Source organism: Ambystoma mexicanum, chromosome 4q (assembly GCF_040938575.1).
Source record: "Ambystoma mexicanum isolate Mex_15411 chromosome 4q, UKY_AmexF1_1, whole genome shotgun sequence".
Lineage (NCBI taxonomy): Eukaryota > Metazoa > Chordata > Amphibia > Caudata > Ambystomatidae > Ambystoma > Ambystoma mexicanum.
The window spans coordinates 1,069,434,831-1,069,455,444 of record NC_090928.1 but is presented as its reverse complement, the minus strand read 5'-3'; the positions used below and the strand labels follow the sequence as shown (position 1 = coordinate 1,069,455,444).

General features: G+C 45.1%; 1 protein-coding gene across 1 annotated transcript in view; it reads right to left on the bottom strand.

The window, feature by feature from the left end:
• Positions 1-208: 208 nt before the first annotated feature.
• The window catches only part of LOC138468183 (calpain-2 catalytic subunit-like), a 341,453-nt gene continuing 321,047 nt past the window's right edge, over positions 209-20,614 (bottom strand). Inside the window, exons 20-21 of the mRNA XM_069608634.1 lie at positions 7,109-7,167; positions 209-5,678 (exon numbers count right to left, since the gene is read on the bottom strand). Of these exons, the coding sequence (XP_069464735.1) occupies positions 5,655-5,678; positions 7,109-7,167 (83 nt within the window). The 3' untranslated portion in view covers positions 209-5,654. The remainder of the gene's footprint in view (positions 5,679-7,108; positions 7,168-20,614) is intronic.

Below are 20,614 nucleotides of genomic sequence, written 5' to 3'. Positions count from 1 at the left end.
ATAATGCCCAACTCATTGGCCCCTTGCTAAGTGGCAACATCGCTAGCCCTTGTCAATGCTCTAGGTTTGCTCTGGCCTTTAACTTGGGCAGAGGGCCATTACCACCTGGTAATGCCCTTGCAATGTCGCATTGCTCGACTAACCGAGTATCTGTTGGGCTTCGATTATAAAATGAATGACAAACAAAGGAGAAAATGACAATGTCAGATAAATAAAATCTAGGTTTTATTGTCTCATACATGCTGGCTTACATGATTTAATGGCTTAAGTTCGGAAGACTTCTCGTGATTTCTTGCCACTTTTTGGGAAAGCCGGCCTCTGCATGACGTCCACTATGCCGCTTTTCACAGTAGATTTGCACATTTTTACAAAGGCTAAATATTGTGAGCATGCCAACCTTTCTGGTAGTCATTGGGGGGTGTTCTTTTAGAAAATGCACCTCTATTAGCACTAGCTCCAGAACTTGTAGTGCCATGTTGCCATTGGGGAGGATAGCTCAGCAGCAACATGCTCGCCTTGGAAGCAAGAGGACATGGAGCCACATAAGTTCGATCCCCGGGTCCGCGCTTAGAAACCTCTGGTTTATAGTCAAACCCGGTTTATAGTCATAATGTCGACAGTCAAAATGTCGACAGTCAAAATGTCGAAAAAAAAATGTCGAAAAATAAAATGTCGACTTTTTTTTCAATGCATTTTTTTTTATATGGGGGGGTTCCCCCCCCCAAACCCCCTTTTTAATTTTTTTTTTAATTTTTCCCTTTTGTTTAGTTCCCAAACCCCTAAAATAAATATATAATTAAAAAAAGAGAAAGTCGACATTTTTTTTTTTCGACATTTTTTTGTCGACATTTTTGTCTGTCGACATTTTTTCTTCGACATTATGACTGCACACCGGGCAGAGCCCTGGGGGCCTCCACATGTCACTGTTGCGTGTGAGAGATGAACCACCTCAATTGTATACTCCACTTTATTTTTGTTTTAGGATAGGCTCATCCCATTCCTTGGCGGCTTTGATCGTCCGCACCACTGTCTTAAATGGTTCTAAAGGGACCTCGTGGATGACAGCACCAAGCGTCATGGAGTGGCCAAGAACTTGATCATCATGTGCAATGTTTAGCAAGTCATCAAGCAAACAAGCCGTTCTAAATGTCTCAAACGATATAGGACCACATCTGGCTGCGTGGGCGCTCACCTCAGAAACCACAGCTGTTGCAACAGCTTTAGAAAGATGGGCAAAGTTCATGACCTACTCATAGTGCATTATGTGACTGCATTTGAGGGAGAAAGTATTTCTAGCAGACAATTCGGCCTCTTCTGAACACCCCACCATTATATATAAACGCCCCCCTTCGGTTCTAGACGTTAAAAATAAGAATATTTTCATTTTACCGAACCAAAAAAAAGCAAAAGCCATTCTAGTGATTTATAACCACACAGCTCCAATCCAGTTTAGTTGTGGCCTGAACAGCGCACTTAGGATTCACTGAGCAGTGAGGGCCACTGGTTTAACAGGGAACTCCCACAACATTTCAGATTTGGTTCAATATCACAAAGAACTCTTTCTGTTTTTTTCCCCATTTTAAATAAATACAGACAAAAAGGAGATTGATTTCGGTCTGTATTTATGTGTAAAACTCTGTAAAAACAGAAAAGCGGAAGCCTTAATTATAAGCCACTAAAACACGCCATATTGAAAGACAGCTTAATATAAAAACAATAAATATTTAGGATGTTTAACAAGTAGGCGTTTTTCCAGTCAGTGTTCGAGGTATATATTTTGTTACATTTGTGAACCAAAACGGAGAGCCAAGACTTTTGAGGATCTGTGTTTGAATGTTATGTTATTGTAACTTACACAGCGTGCGGTCACCCAAAGGTATCTTGGCGCCTCGATGAGAGAAGTGAAAACCACCATAGACCAATCACGGTAGACTAAAACAGAAAAGTCTTGAGAGCCCTTCTAAAGGCCAGATGGTTTGGAAAACTTTGTCAGTGGCAGGTCGTTCCAAATTTGAGCAGCCGCAACTAAGAAAGCCCGTCCACACGGCAGACAGTGGGCTTTCTAAACTGCAAGAGAAGACAATAGGCTGGTGCATGAAAAATTAAACTGAACTTTTAGAGAAGATACAAGACGTTGCTGCCTGGGTCGGGCATGCGTGTATCTTTTTTGCAAGTAATCCCTATGGAATTTAAGAGGCCATGTATGCTCACGGCCAGAAAAAAGAGCAGGGTCTGCCACAATCTATGAAATAAAGGGGATGAAAACCAGGACGTTACCCGTACGACCTCTCCTTTTAGGTGCATCAATTTTGATGACTCAGTCTAAAAATCACACTGGCTTCTCTGGGACAAACATTAACCTTGCCAGGCTTAGTGGGGTGGCAGGTACAAGTGTAGAGCCAGCCCGAGGCAACTCTACACGTTTATACAAATGTGTCTTCCGTTCCTGTTACTCCACCAAGCCTATGAAGACTCTCTGAACCCCTGCACGCCTCCGATGTCTCCAAGGTCTCCTACCCTTTCTATTAGCCTTCCATGCGTCTAAGACGTATTACTCACCCCCTGCCCTTTCAATTACCCCTCCAGGGCTCCATAGTCTTTCTGGATACCCGACCTTTCTCATTTCTCCCCCATGCCTCTGAGCCCCTACCCTTCCTATTACTCTTCCATGTGCCTGGTCTCTCTCAGCCCCTACCCTTCCTATCCTCCATGCTTTTAAAGCCACTCTGGATAACCAGTAATTTCTACATCCCTGTCCATATCCCTTTACTAGGAATGCAAAAACATTCTAATCCTCTTCAAACCACCATCTTCACCGGAGATTGTCTGCGAGTCTTTTTTCCTGTCCTGTAATTTCTTCTTCTTGTGCAATTACAAACGCAACAATAATCACGCTAGGAAGACACCTTTGAGAACCCATTAGAGTTGCATGGGAAAAGTTATTTTCAAATAAACTTCAGGTGAGTCTTCAGAACCCCAAGGGGAGACGGTCACATTGTGCTTCACCATTGCAAACACTGCATTATAATCTGTACATTGGACAAGGCAGGAAGCCAGGCTTATAAGACTGCCCATGATCCATGTAGAACCACAATGGAACCATGTGCTGCTTTGTTCCACGATTCCTGGCGGGTGGCAGGAAAAGGGTGGGGTGTATTTATCAAATTTCCTCGAGGTACTAAGTGCTTATAAAGTAGCTACACCAATCTGGGTTTCAGCCATGTAGGGACGAAGATGCTTTATTGCCGAGCTCTTCCAACCAGAAGTATTTCAAGAGTTTGCTCATCAACCCTGTGAGAATTTGACAGATCAAGGAGATAGCCAAAAGACGGACACATTATTAGTATGTTGGTGTGCAAGCTCGCAATGCACTGGAATCTGGCTGTGTGACCGACGGCAACACCAGCAAACTCTTCCATGCTAGGACTGGGTGGCGCCAGTGACACCACCACAGTCATCTCGGTCCGTTTTTAGACATTGTGCCACGCATGGTCACCTGTTGATTTCTGGGAGCAAAGGATTGGATCCATGCATTCAACTGCACCAGACATTGGTAGGAGTTACTAGCAGCTCAAACGGAAAAATAATATAAAAGGCAGCGGAGAGCTTGGAGAATGCGGCCTTGTGTACCATAAGAAAAGCAGAGATTGGATGCATTTGTGTTTCTCAGGCTAACACTCACCCAAAACCTCTGCAGTGTGTGATATTCAGGTTGTACTAGAAATAAAGAAAACCATCTTCTGGTCAAACTATTCATCTACCATTTATCCAAAAGCACGAACATAAAGAACCATCACAAATATACGCTGATCCATTGTGAGAGAAGACATGATCTGGTGCTGGGACTGGCAATTGATTGTCGGTAAGCAGCAGGAATTCACACATGATTATCTGATGCCATTTACGCTTATTTGTTTACTAACAGTCTTTCTATAGCGCGAACCAGGACCGGGTGCATCAGAGCACTTTACAAAATTATGTATAGAATGATTAGGACAGACATTCAGCTGTCAATGGAGGACAAATCGACTGCGCTACAGACAGAGCGGTTCAGTTTGCAAAACGATCAGCAATGCATCAATGAGCTAAAACAAATGGATTGCCATAACAAGGCTTTCAAATTCTTTCTGGATTTCAGATAGTCAGTGGTCACAGGGAGATATTTCGGCAGAGGGTTCCAAGCCGACACTGCAGCTCCCAAGGAGGATGTCTTCCTAAGAAAGGTTGAATTAAATTTTACAACTCCCAGTCCAAGGGAGTCTAGACTTCCGAGAGGTCTTGAGCCTCCTGAAATGATCACTTTCAGGGTCAGGTAACCAGGAGTTGACCAATGCATTGTCCTGTATAAAATGCATAGCAATGTAAATGTAATTCTAGTCTAGCCAGTGTAAATCGATTAGACATTGGTCACGTGATCACATTTCTATGCTCCTGCCAAAAGTCTGGCTGCAGCGTTAAAATCGTTTGACAGAGCTCAGGGATGCCTGACAGAATAGCGTTATCGTAGTCCCGTAGTCTGTGCAGGATAAAACATCCAGTTTTCTATCTCAGCTAGGCATTTTCCAATACGAAACATCTTTCCACGACGAGATTCTAAGATATAATTTGTTATCGTCGGCTTACTGATGCCAGCCCATAACAAATCATAATCAAGGGAAATCAGTCACTGACAAGTCCCCGATTAAAGGCCGCCTACCTTGGTTTCATTGGCCCTAATAAGTTAGTCTTTAAAGGATCTTTTACTGCATGCATCTTTAAAGTATTTTATATCAACCAAACATGAATAGTCTTTTAAAGCAATGGTATGCGGTAGTCCAATGGAATGCCCGGTGCGGAATGCTCAGTACATTCTAATCCACCAGAGTTAAAAAAAGTAAAAATAAAAAAACAACAACCTACAAACTAATGCTAAATTGTGCAATAATCATTCTATTAAATGGCAATCAGGAGATCTTAAATGTACACGTCTTAGTGTCCAGCAATACTGGGTGGATCACAGGGAGCCAATCAGAAGAATAGGTGTTTTGCTGTGAATGAAAACACATCTTGATAGACTTGCAGATCGATTTGATATAGAATGCATGGATGTGCGCTCATCCGCAAATAAATCACAATTTGATTTGCTGCTGAACACATATCTTCTGATGTTAATTAAAGGACTGATCAAATGTTATTTTCCAAGGCCTCTGAAAAGAACTGCAAACGTGGTGTGAGGTAGGACTGAAGTTTCCTGGAAAGTGCACACAAAGCTCCTGGGACAGAAAGCTGTGGGTCCATGCCACTGCGCGGTCCTGTGAACCATGAGAAGGTGCATCCTACCTTCAATGGCCGGAGGGTGCAGCGATCTACTTGTGTGTTGGCTCAGAACCCCATGAAGCATTCCTGTACTGCCCAGGTGGGAGAGATACATACTCCTCTTGAAGACCAGGCTTCACACATAAATTGCTACCAGTCCTCAGCTTTTACTTTGCTTTTCTAAAATGAACCATAAACTCTAGTATTGAAAGGCGCTGTGAAATATATTCCTGGTTTATAAGGCACTATATAAAATCCATACTTTGCATAAACATTTTTCTATATTTTCATTTTGCATAATAAAAATCTTTAACTCCACGAGACAAGTCTTCTGCTGTGGTCACTGTTTTACTCCTGATTTACATGATGGTGAAGGACAGCCACTGTGGGGAAACAAGGAAAGAGAACATATTAGGAACACTCAAAATCATCTACTTAATTTCTTTTTGTCATTCTCCTCCTTAATTAATAGAACTTGTGTCAATGTTTGAAGCCTTGACACTTGAACTATGGATGAGTAGGCTAGCTTATAAAGAGGCAGATAGACAGGGTTGATCTGCTCCCTGGACTTTGAAGATGTTGTCTCCAGCAGCTCACACCGTTCCAATCGCACAGGCACCAGCAGACAGAAGCTTGTAAAGCGTACCCGCCCACTACAGTATTACACATCAAATGCCACCACCAGGATTGATTAATAGGCAATTTCCTCTGAAATACACAACATATGGATCCAGTGAAGTCATGCTGTCCAATGGACAGAGCAGTGGATTTGCAAGGTGGGACAAAAAGTGAATATTTATCAATATTACACAAAAACTCTGGAACACCCTCTGTTAGTTTCCAAATATGAATAATAGTATTGACAAAAAAGGAAAGTTGCATTTTCCAATTGTGTTTATATACAGGTTATGCGAGAGCTGGGGTGAAGGCCTGGCTAAATCAAGTGGGGGAGAGCAATGAAAGGTGGGAGGGGCATGGGGGTGCAGCAGAGGTTGAGAGCATTGAGGACCGGAAGAGCAGCAGAGGACGAGATCAATGAGAGGTTTGGGAATTGGGAGAACACCAGTGTGGGACATCATTGAGAGGTTGGAGGGACTGGGGGAGCAACAGTGGCGGAGATCAATAAGGTTGGGGGATTAGGAGAGAAGCAGAGGGAAAGATCAATAAGAGGATGGGGGATTGGGAGAGCAGCACAGAGAGAGCTGGATCAGTGGACAGAACGGTTCTGCCGAGAGTTTGCCTGTCCGGTTACCCGATATGGCATGCATTCATAACATCTTTAGCCAGGTTGTTCACCCATCTTTAGAAGAAAATTGACTAGAGGACTGCATATTCTTGGAACACCACTATTCCAGTCCTGGCCTTTTCTTTTACAAATCATTGGCACAGCTGCTTGCAATTAATGTTTTCAATTAAAGTCGGATAGCTAGAAATGTATTCGATACAATATGTAGGTGTACATGTTACGCCAATATGTGCAGAATGGTTGTTGACGTGCATCTTATTTCTGTGGATTGTCGTTATAATTTGTGTGCAAAAAATGCATTTGGTTTGGTTCAGAATCAATTAATAAATTGATAGTAAACCGTTCCTACTAGAATCACTTTGAATATATTATTACAATATTTTATCAAGAATAAAACTACAAGAATGCAAGGTCTGCTAAACAGGAGACATTTGGTCACCATATGCACGTATCAATGTTAACCAATAGGATCTCATCATCCAAGGATCTTTTTAAGCTGAGGAGGGAACACGAGCCACAGGGAATCTACTCATCATGCTCGCTATGGTCAGCTCCATTCCTACTTACGGTGAGCAAATCGAGTGGCAAGACTCCACTTCCATCGGTGTCTAGTTTCCTGAACACTTCTGTAAAACAAGAAAAACACAACAATCAGAAAATCCCTGATTCTGTATGGGCCAACATTTATTGCATTGACCTTATTGATTTTAAGCCATGTCAATTTTGAATCCTATCATGATGCAAACATTTCAACATATTTCTCTTTATTAGTGAATGTACACTATTCTAACTTGCATGCACGGAAAAGTCAATTTCGACCAATTACAATGCATACTTGGAGCGCATACTGCCCTACAAAAGCACTTTCCTTTTGTTGGTGGCATAGGTCAGAGCTTGGAAAAATATTAATATCCAATCCAACCCTTCACCCTTCTTAGCCTAACATTTGGTACATGCATTTTTCTTTGGATGAAGCCCCACAAGCAGATTACCTACACCAACTAGCATTTTAGACATCACCTAGCACCACCTCTCATCCAAAACAAAAATGTTCACAATTGTTCAGAAAAGCACTAATTCACATGGCAATGATCTATACATTTCGTTTATGGCATTCCATTCTAAATTCAATCTGGAAATGACCCAGCTACACTCCCCTCAAAGTATCCTGAAATCAGAAGGAGCAGTACATTTGTACATTTTTTGAATACCAGCACCTTTCCTAAATGCTAAAAGTGGAGGTTTCTAATTAAGGTAAATGACAGATAATGTTCACAACCAAGCAATATGTAAACAATGAGTTCTGTATTATATAAGCCACAAAAAACACCAGGTCAAGAGAATGGCAGCTGAATACATATTGTATATATAGCAAACATTACTTACCAGTAATAGTCTTTCTGTGGCTTGTTGCTGCTTCGAATCACATGCTTTTTATAGGCAACCATCGTGTGGTTGGTGTGGAGTATTAAATCTTGTGTTTTCGAATTCACAAATGGGCGTTGACATGGGCATAACTGCAACACTATCCCTACTCTAAGAGTGTGGATACCAATGATCCTTCATGTGTCAACATCCTTGGATCCATTTCGGACGTGGTGTGCGATACCATAGTTGAAAGTGACCTGGTATATGCTACATTTGCTCCTGTGTGGGGAAGATGGGTGGGCCCATGTGGTTCTAAACCCATACAAGCCACAGATTCAGGTTTCCTGGTAAGTAATATTTGCCTTTTAGGGCTCGCAAATCTGATGGTAGCAGGCAAGGGGAAGGAGCAGATGCAAATACATGTTTTAAAGTGGCTTAACCAACCTGAGAATCTGATTTTGTGTGTCAACGCAATAGTGTTGTGTGGAAGTTGCACAGAACTCCAAGTTGCAGCTTTGGAAATGGCTTCCAATGGGACATTAGCGATGAAAGCATAGGTAGCCTAAGTACCTCGGGTGGAATATGCCCTATGGGCAAATGGGGGCGTTTTGTTTGCTAGAGAATAGCACATTTGTATACATCTAACAATACATCTAGCGGTGGTTGCTTTTGTTAATGCATCTCCTCCTCTTCCTGTCAACAGATCTGAAAAATGGGTCCGTTTTTCAAAGGTTTTTAGTTCTGTCATGTAGCACATTATTGCCCTACAACATTCAAGTGTGTAAAGCCCTTTCTTCCTTGGTTTGTGGGTTTTGGAAAAAAGCTGGTAACTCGATTGATGCAGAATTTAGAGATGAATTTCGGTGAAAATCTAGGGGGCATTTTAGAACTACTTTATGCCTCTTGCTTCTGTATTGCTACAAAAAGTTCAACCGCTTACGAGGCTTGCAGGGCACTAATCCTCCCATTTCATGTGATTTAAAAAGGAAAGACACCTTATAAAAAAGCCCTTTTAACAGAGCTTTATGCATAGGCTCAAACTGGTGACCCATTAGTCTTGGGAGTATGGTGTTTAAATCCCACCCTGGTGGGGGTGAGCCACTGGAGCATAGATATACTCAAGTTTTTCCATGAAGGCTTTCAGTACTGGTACCTTCCACCAAGATACCTTTTGTGATCTGGTGTTGACTGCCAATGCTGCTAAATGCACCTTAAGTGAGTTGTAAACCAGACCCAAGGCCAACCAATGTATTAGGCAGATAACCGCTTCTGTTGCTGAACAGCCCCTGCTGTCTCGTCCTTGGCACGGCCAGCTCTGTCACAAGCTTTGACTCCCCCTGCTGTCTCCTCCTTGGCTACCTTGTCCTCTCCTTCCTCTTCTGCCCCCTCTGGGCTTCTTCTACACCTCCGCAGGATGTACCTCTGATTTGTACCCCTCCCCCGAAGTCTTTCAAGGATGGCAACTTTCTCCATATTGCCACTCTAAACTCTTGCTCAGCTATCAAACACTCCTCTGACATCTGCTGCCTCCTGGAGGAACTTTACCTCGATGTCCTCGGTCTCACTGAGACATGGTTCAGGCCAGCTCTGTCACAAGCTTTGATACTCTCCTCCCAGATGGCTACAAGATCCTCTCCATGCCCAGATCCAACCTTTCCAGAGGGGAAGGGGGCATGTAGCCCTGATCTTCCCTTTGTGGATTCCTGCCTCTGTCATTTCTACGCAGGCCTACTCCTCTTTCAAATGCCTCGTCAGCAGACTCTCCCTCTCTTGGCCATTCCCTTACTGTGGAAACCATTTATCGGCCACCTGGTCAGATCTCCTCCTTCCTCGCAGAGTGGGTGGACCTCTCCTCCTCCCTCCTGGTCTCAACCACTCAACTCCTCCTTCTTGGAGACTTCAACATCCACCTGGATTCCTCGTGTCCTTCCACTGGACTCTTTCTTGACCTCTTCGACTCTCTCTCACCCTCTATTCTCCCCTCTGGCCTGACTCACTCTGCAGGGCACACTATGGATGTTCTGATCTCTCCAGACCTTCCCCCTTCTATCCCTTTCACCACCCCTCTCTCCTGGAGTGATCACTTTCTCCTTTCCTCCCATCCCACCCTCTCTACCCCTCAGGCCAAGCCAGCTCTAGCACTGCCACCCACCTTCTCAGTTATCTGACACATGAAGCATGCGTCAGATGAGGCTTTCGCCTCCACTTTCTGACCCCCCCCCTCCCTTGGCTGACTCAAACCCTGACACAGCCCTTTCCATGCTCCACTCTGCTATATCTGATACTCTCGATGTTCTTGCGCCCCTGTCATGAGGATCCGCTTGAAGCCCAAAGCCAAGTGCAACTCTTGGTATGACTCAGATCTCGTCACCCTTAATTGCAAGTGCAGGGTGGCTGAGAGGAAATGACGCGCTTCCAGTACATCCTCTGACAAACTGGCCTGCCGCCTGCTCCAAAGGCAATAAAGGCTCTCCGTCCGCACCAAGAAGAGAGCACTTATCCAAGCCTGCATCTCCGTGGCATCTAACAACTCGGCCGATCTCTTTAAAATCTGCAAGGAGCTGGCCAATCCTGTTGCAGTCTCCAACTCTCCTGTCCCTTCCCAGGCCTTCTGTACAGCCCTGGCTTCTCATTTCATCTCTAAACTCAGGACATCCGGGCCTCTGTCTCCCCTCTCTTCCTCTCCCCCCTCCTCCCTCCACTCCCTGCTCTTCCTCTGCCTCTTCTTCGGCCACCTTTCTTCCCTCTTGCTCTGCCTTTCCCCTGTTCTCCGCTGACAAGGTTTCTAGACAAGTCTGATCTAGGAAAGTCTCATCAAAACATGTTCACCCCTGTTCCTCCAAAACCATCAAGGACCACATTGATACCCTGGCTCCAGCTCTGGCTGATTTCTACAACCACTCCTTCGCAGCTGGAGTCTTCCCCTCCCCCTGAAGCACTCCCTTGTGCACCCTCTTGTTAGGAAACCCTCTGCCGACCCTTCCTGCCCGGCTAACTATCGTACAATCTCCATCACTCCTTTCCTGGGGCAACTCCTGCAAAAGCTGACCATCTCTCAGCTTAATCTCCACTCTGAATCGGTTGGCTGTCTCCATGACCATCAGTCTGGCTTCAGAGCGGCCAGAAGCAGAGAAACTGCTCTCCTGAACATCTGTGAAGACCTGCTCTCAAACCTCAATTCCAACACCCCCTGCGTCGTCCTCTTACTTGATCTCTCTCTGCCTTTGACACTGTCAACCATGCCATCCTGCTCAACCGTCTCCATGATAACCTGGGTATCACCGATCAGGCCCTAGCTTGGCTGACCTCTTTCTTCTCCCCTCCCAGGTCCTTCCTCTATCTCCATCTCTACCTGTGGTTTTCCCCAGAGGTCTACCTCTCTCCCTGGCTGTCCAACCAATACCTGGCACTTCTTGCCAACCCCATTGCTGCTCTCTGCCCCAACTTTCAGTGCTATGCAGAGGACGCTCAACTCATTTTCAGGCTCCCTTCTGCCACCTCTTCTTCTCTCATCTCCGTCTGTCTTTCTGCCATCCAGGAGTGGTGTGCCGCCAATGAACTCTGCCTTAATGCCAGTAAGACCAAGATTCTCCTCATTGGCACACCTGCTCCCTCCTTTCCTGTCACTCTCTGGCTGGCCTCTCTTGGCCCTCTTCCGGCTTCCACCTGTAAGTCAAAAAATTTCGGGGTCATCTTCGACTCCACACTTTCCTCTCCTCACATCTGTGATATCTCAAAGAAGTCTCACTACCAGCTGCACCTCCTCATAGGTATTCTTCCCCCAGAAGCTCACTGTCTCCAGAGCTCGGTTTCTCTCTATGCTGGACTCAGTGGAGTAACGTTGGTGAAAATGTTGGGGGGGACATGTCATCTGAAAAAAAAATGCCCCATTCAAATGAATGGGGACAAAATCGTGTGCCATGAAAGTTGGGGGGACAAGCACCCCCGTCCCCCCTTAAAATCACACCCATGGCTGGGCTACTGCAACAGCCGCTTTCTAAATCTGCCTGCCTCTTCTCTCCTCCCTCTGCAACTTATCCAAACCAGGACTGCGAGACTTGTCAGTGGCCTCAAGTCCAGGGATCGTATCTCTCCAGGACTGAAATCTCTGTATTGGCTAACAGTGGCGGCGAGGATTAAGTTCGAAATCCTCTGCATTGTCCACAAGACCTTCTAGGGTCTGGGACCTCAAAACCTTCAACTCCCTCTTCCTAAATATCTTCCTTTTCAAGCTCTTCGCTCATCCGCCTCCAACTCCCTCAGGGTTAGTCGCTTCTCCAAGCATTGAGTTGGTGGTAGATCTCTTTCTCCTGCTGGGGCCTCCATCTGGAACATACTCCCTGCCTCTCTGAAACTTGAGGACAACCATCTCCAGTTCTGGAAGCACCTCAAGACCTTCCTCTTCCCTTCTGCCTTCTCTCCTCCTCTCCCCTGCCTGAATCTGTAATTGCACTGGTTACCTGGCTAACCTCTGCTCTCGGGCCCAGGGCCCCTCCCCGCCAGTTGCACACCTGCACTGCCCGCTGGGCAACCCTTGCAGTCAGGGACTGTTTCTGCATCCCTAGAGCTCCTACTAGCACTTGACACCGGATGTCTGCACTTACCCTTGCACTGGCCTCCAGCTGGCCACACCTTTATTTATTGTCTTTATTTGTTGTCTTTACCATTATCCTATGTAATGCACTGCCCCCTCCCACCTTTCCTTCCGCACTCCCACCCTGCACTTGCGCAATCTCAATGTCCCCTGGCCTAGTAGGATCATTGTCTGTCTTCCCTCCGTTTCCCCTCCCTTGCCTTTTTGCACCTTGAAACACTTGTGTATAGGCGCGTTATAAATGCCATATCATCTCATGGAGTTTATTTGTTTTTTGTTAAACCAGATGAGAAATCTTTTTCACTTGTTGAAATAGCAGTGTCTGATATTAGGTTTTCCTGCTTCTCGCAATACATCCATACATTGTGTGGGTAATTCTAAACAAGCCTATTTGGGCCTCAGAAGGCAGGCTGCTGAGCTGGTTGTGAGGAATTGGCTGTTTGGTTGCAATTGTGTAAGCAGAGCTTGGAATGTATAGATTCTGATTGATGGCCAGAGAGACCAGTGCAGTAGGGGCGAGTGCCACGGTTGTCTTGCCCATATTAGTGCAATAAGTATCAGTGTTCATATCATGGTTAGACTCTCTTGTGCATTATTTTGTAAATAAGCCAGGTAGGAAAGCGTATGGAAATGACCGTGACCAGCTCATCCATAACGCATTGCCTAGGGACCCTAGTTGTGGAAACCTTTTGGCATTTTCAGTTTTCACTTGTTGCAAACAGGTTGACTGATTGTTGGCACCATTCTGCAATATTGTCTCGGGAGGATAGCTCAGGGGCAGCATGCTTCCCTTGGAAGCAAGACGACACAGAGCAACACGGGTTTGATCCCCGGGTCCGCGCTTAGAAATCTTGGGTATTAAGCACGTTATAAATATCCTCTCATATTATTGGTATTGAGTTCCCACTCGTGTTCTGCTAGAAGAAGTCTGCTTAGGGTTTCTGGAAGTTGTGTTTCCCTGAAATATGTGCTTGGATGAACAGGTTTCTGGGTATCCACCAGTGCCAAATCCTCTGTGCTAGCATGGACAGTTGTTTTGTTGGTGTTCGGTCGTGTCTGCTGAAGTGAAACATTGCTGTTGTGTTGTCAGTCTGTATAAGGATGCTCTTTCCTTTTAATTTGTTTTGGAATGTGCCGAATACCATCTTGACTTCTAGTAATTCTAACCAATTGATGTGGTTCCTTGTTTGGCTCTTTGACCACCTTCCCTGTGTGTAAAGGTATTACCAATGTGCACCCCACCCTTTTAGAGAGGTGTCTTATTGTAATGTTTACTGGCAAAGTTGTGAAAGTCCTTCCCTTTATCATATTGTTTTACTGGCCTGACCACCACTGAAGAATGATGTACATTTGTGTATATTTTGGGATAGTGCCTCTAGATCCGAGACCACTGATCCACCAGCCACTGTTGTACCTGATGCATCTTGAGGCGGGCATGGGGGATTATGAATATGCAGGATGCCATCATGCCCAGAATTTTCATGATCCTTCTGACAGTTAGCATCTGGCCTGCGGTATAATGTGGGAGGAGTGCTTGCAATGCCTGTACCCTTTCTGGCTTGGGTAGACCATTTCCGTTTACGTGTCTAGAACTGCTTCTAGAAAAATCCTTCTTTGGCTTGGTATCTGACTGGACATTTTCTAGTTGATTGAGAAACCCAGAATGTGGAGTAAACATTTAGCACGTGTGTGTGAAAGAGACACACCTCTCCCTGTTCTTTGTGTGAAGGAGATTTGATAGTCAGAGGGCCCTGGTGGATATTTAGGTGTGGCCAGTTGACTGGCTTGATGGCAATCCCCTCTGTTTGATCACTTTACCAGTGATCGGGTCTAGACATTTAATCATCGCAGTCTTTTTTTTTTTTTTTTTTAGCTTTCTCAAGTGCTTCATCGACAGCGGACCCAAATAAACAGGCTTCTTCAACAGGCTTGTGTGGTAGGCATGTTTCAGTTTTCGGGTTTAAATCCGGACCCCCGTAAGCCAAACTTCTCTTAATTACAGTAGACCCCGCTATTAACCTTCCAGCTGTATCAAGAGTTCTTTTTGACAACATTCGCTGAAGGTTTTCCTTCTGGTCTCATTTTAATCATGGCCGACTTGAGTAGCTCAGCCACTTGATCTGCGAGGTGCCCTTATTCACCCCTCTAATCTCTGTTATATCATGCCATAAGGGATGTAGCATTTGGAATTCTGAGCTCATGAGCTGGAAATGTAGCTCCCTCTCTACCGAAAGCATATCTTTTTTGCTTTGTCAGGGGGGTATTTGCTGGTTGACAGTGGTTCCCCCACCCCTTTTCCATGTTGTAGTGGCCACCAGCATAACCCTCCTTGAGTGCCCACTTATGTAAAGTGGATCCCTAAGGGCCTGGCTTGCATTTCTTTTCTATTCCCGGGTTTGCTGGCTTAGTTTGTACTAGGTTGGCTAGTGAAGGGGTAACCCTTTTTAAGTATACTCAAGCAAGGGTATAGACTGTGAGATAGGACACAGGCTAAAGGAAAGAAACTATGGAATGCGTCTACTCTTCAGACTCTGAACGTTAAATCTTGCAGACCATTTCCTAAGGATATCAGCGTACAGCACTTGGTCTTCTGTAGGTGAGGAAGTAGTGCAAGGCTGTGCCGTGTCTGGTGATGGTAAAGTATAGTCATCCGGGTCAATGTGGTCTTCGTCATCTACAAAAACCTCCTCCTCTGAAAGCATTTTTCTACCTCAATAATATCCTCTTCCTCTGTGGGCTGCTCAACTGGTTCAGGTGTTCCATTTCCTTTTTTAACTGCAGAAGCCTCTGCTAAAGTATCCCCTTTTCTCTTTTTAGTGCGTTTGTCACAACTCCATATGTCCCGGGAGGATAGTTCAGCTGCAACGTGCTCGCCTTGGAAGCAAGACGACACGAAGCAACACATCGATCACCGGGTCCGCGCTTAGAAACCTCTGGGTATTTCAGCACGTTATGTATACCCAACTAAGACAAACAAAAAATTAAAATAAAAAATTTCTGCAACAGCGCCTCGATGCCCGCGGGCTCTGAGCGCTTTAAAAATGCAAATAAATATAGCGTTGAATTTAACCTAATATAGTTGCAAACCTTTCTTCTGACCAAGGTGTCACTTGTGATTTGTCCTGTTGGGTTGATTTGTCAACTACCCCTTCTTATTCTCCTCCTGGCTCCGAAGAAGAAACAGCCCTCTTCTGCATTGCAGCTGAAATAATTCTTTTAGCCTCTATGGACGTCGAGGAAGAGGTCCGTTTGTCATCGAAATGCCTTTTCAACTCGTTCTCCATGTTTCGCTCAGAGCAGTGGTCATATGTCTTTTGTTTTGTTTTTAAAGCAAGCGTCGATTGGTCAACGGTTGCTTTGGGCCTGGGTGTTACAGCAACGCAGCAGCTTTAGGTCCGATTTTGTCTTGGGCTAGTGTTTTTCCATGGGTAGCCTTGTGGATACCAGGGGTTGTCTCCACAGCTCAACCCAACGTCGGCCCTATGGAGCCGATGCCGAGTGCAAGGTAACGTTCAAAGTTTCTTCTATGTACTACACTTCGACAATGCCTGGTTCTTCGGCCTCAAGTTCTCCCACTGTGGTGGTAGACGGACCCAAACTCTCTTCTGCCTGCATTGCGCAGATTGCCCACCATTTCATTCAACGTTCCTTAAGGGTTTAGGTTTAAAGAGCATACAAGCTCTACACCGCAAGTCGTTGTGATCCCTTGGAAGATAGCTTTTGCACACCCGCTGCGTGTTCTTCAATGGGAACTTGGTGTTGCGTGATGGGCAAAATTTAAATGGGGTACTCTCCATGGGGTGGCAAGAAAGCGAGTGAGCTCACTTGTGTAAATATCAGTGGGGTTAAACGCATTCCTTAAACGAACAGGGACCAAGTTTACAACCCTTTCATCCACCCCCACGCTCCCTACTGCCTTGCCTTTGGCATCTTTTTCCTCTCGTCCCCAGTTCTATGAGCCTATCTATCTGTCAGGAAAACTTGCCACTGCTCCAAGGCCTTCGTACTGGACCTAACAGTTTCTTGATATTAGCCCGCTTATACGCTTGCAATGCCTGACAGAATAGCCATGGGGTTTTACCTAGTTAGGTGGGTTGCCCGTCATTCCAACAAGAAGAAAGCACATGCAGGTTAACACGCGTTACACCTCGAGCATGTATGCCTTATAATGTTAAGCTCACCCATGACACTCAAAAATATATGTTGGTCACCCACCATTGCACTTATAACTGATTAAGTTAGCCATTATAATGGCTACTGGTTATATGTAGGTATCCTTAATATTGCACTTAGTAAACTGCTTTTTGGTTAGCGTTTATATAACTTGGAAGATATGTAGCAAGACTATAAAGTTAACCTGCCTATTGCGCTTAGCTAGTCCCATTATCCTAGTTTCCACGGTGGCCTGTCTGTCTGCCTAGAAGATGTTCTAGGAAAGCCAATCTATTGCACTTGGTAGACTTGAGGGTAGCCTGCCCACAGTGCCTAGAAATGTCTATGAAAGTAGCTGGCTTTTTCCCCCCCCACAGATGATCGGTTGATACAGCAAAATCAAAGAGGAACTCCATCTGAGCTTAACATATGTATAAACACAACACTTCGGTGGACATCCACCGCAGGCACTGCTATCCAAACACACACTTTAAAATGCAGCGACGACTATGAAAAATTCGGTCTAGCTGGTCACAACAGTTTTGCACTGCAACACCAGACTTGCCTCAACACCGCTGGCATTAGAATACAGTGACAACCTACGTCAAATTGTGGTCTACCTTGGTACATATTGAGTCTCCTGCACTAGCGCTCTGTCGCGACTTCCCTCCGCACCCGTCCACATGCCTGACCTCCTTGGTTGCTTAAAAGAGCATAACCAGCACTTCTAAGTCCTAATCTTTTCCAAATGCACACATGCATCTTAAGCCTCATCTGAGAACGTTCCCATACCTCGACTTCGGTCCCTGAGGGCGTTCCTACCACAAAGTGCTTTAAGGCCTGTGAAGGCATCATGAAGAAGGAGACAGACAAAGTAAAAAAATAAATAAAAAAAAAGAAGATATTTATTAACTGAAATGTCAGGATGGTTGAAGGCCTAACTTAGCTGAGATTTCGCTACCTGAACAAAACTAAGGAAAGTCTGAGTTAAAGAGTTCAACTTAAAAGTCTCTGTGTCCAAACCTATCCTTGCCCTCACAACTCCAGTTAACCAATGTTTAGGGATGTCAACGTCAAAGGAAATGGTGTTCAACTTAAAGTTCTCAGCCACTTCTGGCTCACAGCTTACTTTCAGCTCCCCCTTCCACCAGCACAAGAAAGTTCCATGAGAAAGTCTTAGGATCACCTTTAAGTTCAAGATGTTATAGTTAAAAAAAATCACTTGTCGGGGTTCCCTTCCCCAAGTTTCAGGTGACAGTTCAAAACAAAAGGGGTCTTGAGACTTCAGTCTCAAGACACCAGATATGGCCCTTTCAAGTCTCAGGGTTCCCTTCCCCAAGACTTCACTTATCTGCAGTGCTTTTATTAGGTTGTGGCTCAGTGTGCATATATGTCACCATGCAGGACTCTCTGGTCTAGACGGACGGAGTTGTTAGACCGCACGGTCCACCCCTTACATGTCGCCTAGCCATGGTCATGGGAGGGGGGGGGTCAGTCTCTCCCTCTACCCCTCCCCCTCTACTAACCCTTTCCCTCTCCAACCCCCTCTATCCTCTCCTTTCTCCAACCTTCCATCCCTCCCCCCTCCGATCGGCCTCTTGGCTTTGTGGATATTTTCCCACTTCTTTGGCTTCTCCTTGTTAGCCTTGCGGCCCTGCCACCATGTGCCACAAACTTCCTGCCAGACTTTGGCCTTGCCGTACTGTACTTATTTACAAAGTTCACTGTTTGGTTTTCTTCAGCACACAATATATTTGAGTTACAGATTTGAGGTAAGTTGTTGTGCAACATATATTCAATAAATCTTCACAACGTGCCTTTCATTGGGAAAATCCATTTATATTTAAGAGGTTTCCCCAACATTTCTTTAGTTCAGTTAGCAAACGCTCAAACCATTTCGGTGGCTTGTGCAACGTTTTTCCTTTTTCAGGTAGAAGCCTTTCCGTGTAAAGCCTTAATTGAATCACAATGGGAAAGTTTGTTTCAAGGTATTATTTCTCTTCTTAAGCCTTCTATTCGCTTTCATAATGGTTTATCAGTTTGTATGAACTCACGTTTGCAGTTTACCAGCACAGACATTGCATTTGCTGATACTGTTGCTTTAAGGTATCGCGCTCGCGTTCAGGGCTGCTCAGTGATTCCTGTGTCTCTGAAACTCACTGGCGCTTGAGCTCTTGGATGCCTACACAGTGTTGCTGAAGGATTCCTCTGCTTCCACTGCTGTCACGATAGTTAGGGGTCTTCAGTCTGCCCCGAAGACGCTCATGCGCGGTTCTCACGCCCGGAGTCAACGAGCACCAGTCTTCAGGATCGGCCCACCTCAGCACTGCTTCATGCTGCGCAGACTCTGCATAAATGGTTAGGAGTTTCAAACTCAGTCTCCAGCAGTGGAGCTTCTATCCAATTTCTTTATAAAGATTTACGGTTCCTATACTTTTATTTTAAAAAGAAACTGTTCCAGAATGGTTTAGTTTTAAAATAAAAGTGTAGGAAGTAGTAACTTGCAGTTCAGTGCACTGAACATTCCCTTAAATAGTATGTGTGTTTGTTTTGGGGTTTGTATTGTGCGTGGGAGGGGGGTGTGGTGATGAGTTTGTGGAGAGCGGGAGCAGGCAGCAGGGAACATAGTTCCATTACTTATTTCTGTACATTTCAACCACTGGTCTCCAGACACCGTCTCTGTGCGCTCCGCTGCCCACAGTTCACTACAGCTCCTGCTGGTCCTCTCATTCTGCTGTACCTTAAACAGGTCTCCCCCATTTGCCCCTTACTGGCTCGGTTGATCTCCTTTTATACGCCTGCAGCCCCTTGACAGGCTGCAGGTATGGAACGCTAATGAGCCTTGCCTGACCACAATCAAAGGGACATGCCTGACCTTCATTGCTCTTAGCAGGCATCTTCCTCATCCCAGTACCAGAGTGGTGAAAGAGTGTAGTCTTATTGCTCTTGTCGCCTCTTCTTCGTCCCAGTACTGTCAAGTGTCAATTGTCGAGAAATGAGGGGAGCTGGCTCACAAAAGCCCATAAAGGTTGGTTGAGGTTATGTAAACTCAGCGTGTTTACATAACGTAAACATGCTGAGTGACAGGAGGAGTCCTTTCCGATCAGTCAGTGTGTTCAAGTTGTGTGTCTCTGCAAAGTGAACATGCTGATTGACAAAGGACTCTTCTCCTGTTACTCAACATTTGTATGCTGCTAGCGCAATAATGGGAGGCGGCGGGGCCAGTCTACTGCCGCCCTATTGTCTCTCATTATTATGCGCTATGTTTGTTGTGGAGCTGAACGGGCTCCGCAACAAACAAAGGCGCTTTAAAAATCTCAATAAATCCAAAATAAATTACTACAAATGTGAGACATTAACTTGCTTTTGTACCTGCGCTTGCATAGTATGGCAGAACCTGCGCATGTAATGCTGCACCTTTAAAAAAAGTGCCATCTAGGTGCCAACACAAAAAAATGTTCAATTTAAAAGCCAAACCATATTGTATGTGAAGTCATATTATTTCGTCAATATTTCTCTTCCTCTCTTACATTTTCGAATTCTTATTAACTGCTCCTTCTTACCACCTGTGACTGTGGCAGACTGACGTTCTGCCTCGACTCTAAAGTTGTATAAAACTTTAGAAGTTCAGCAGAGAAACTTTAAAATCAGCTTCATGCTGCAATGCTGAACTTGGCAGCAGAGGCAAAACAAAGGTGAGGCCGAAGAAAAAGGAGCAAATGGCGTCAAGTGGCTCGTGGGTGGTGTAAGGCATATTGCTGCTCACAAACTACAGAAATCCCTGTGCAGCAGCAAGGATACAAAGGCATGTTGCCAGTGATCGAAATGAGCGGGAACGGTCGGGGAGGTGTTCCACTACTTTTATTTTTATCTTCTTACCATTCCTCTACTTCACGACCATATTCACAATTCTCTATAGAGGATGTGTCCATTCATGTCCCCTGTGCAAGTGTAAAGTT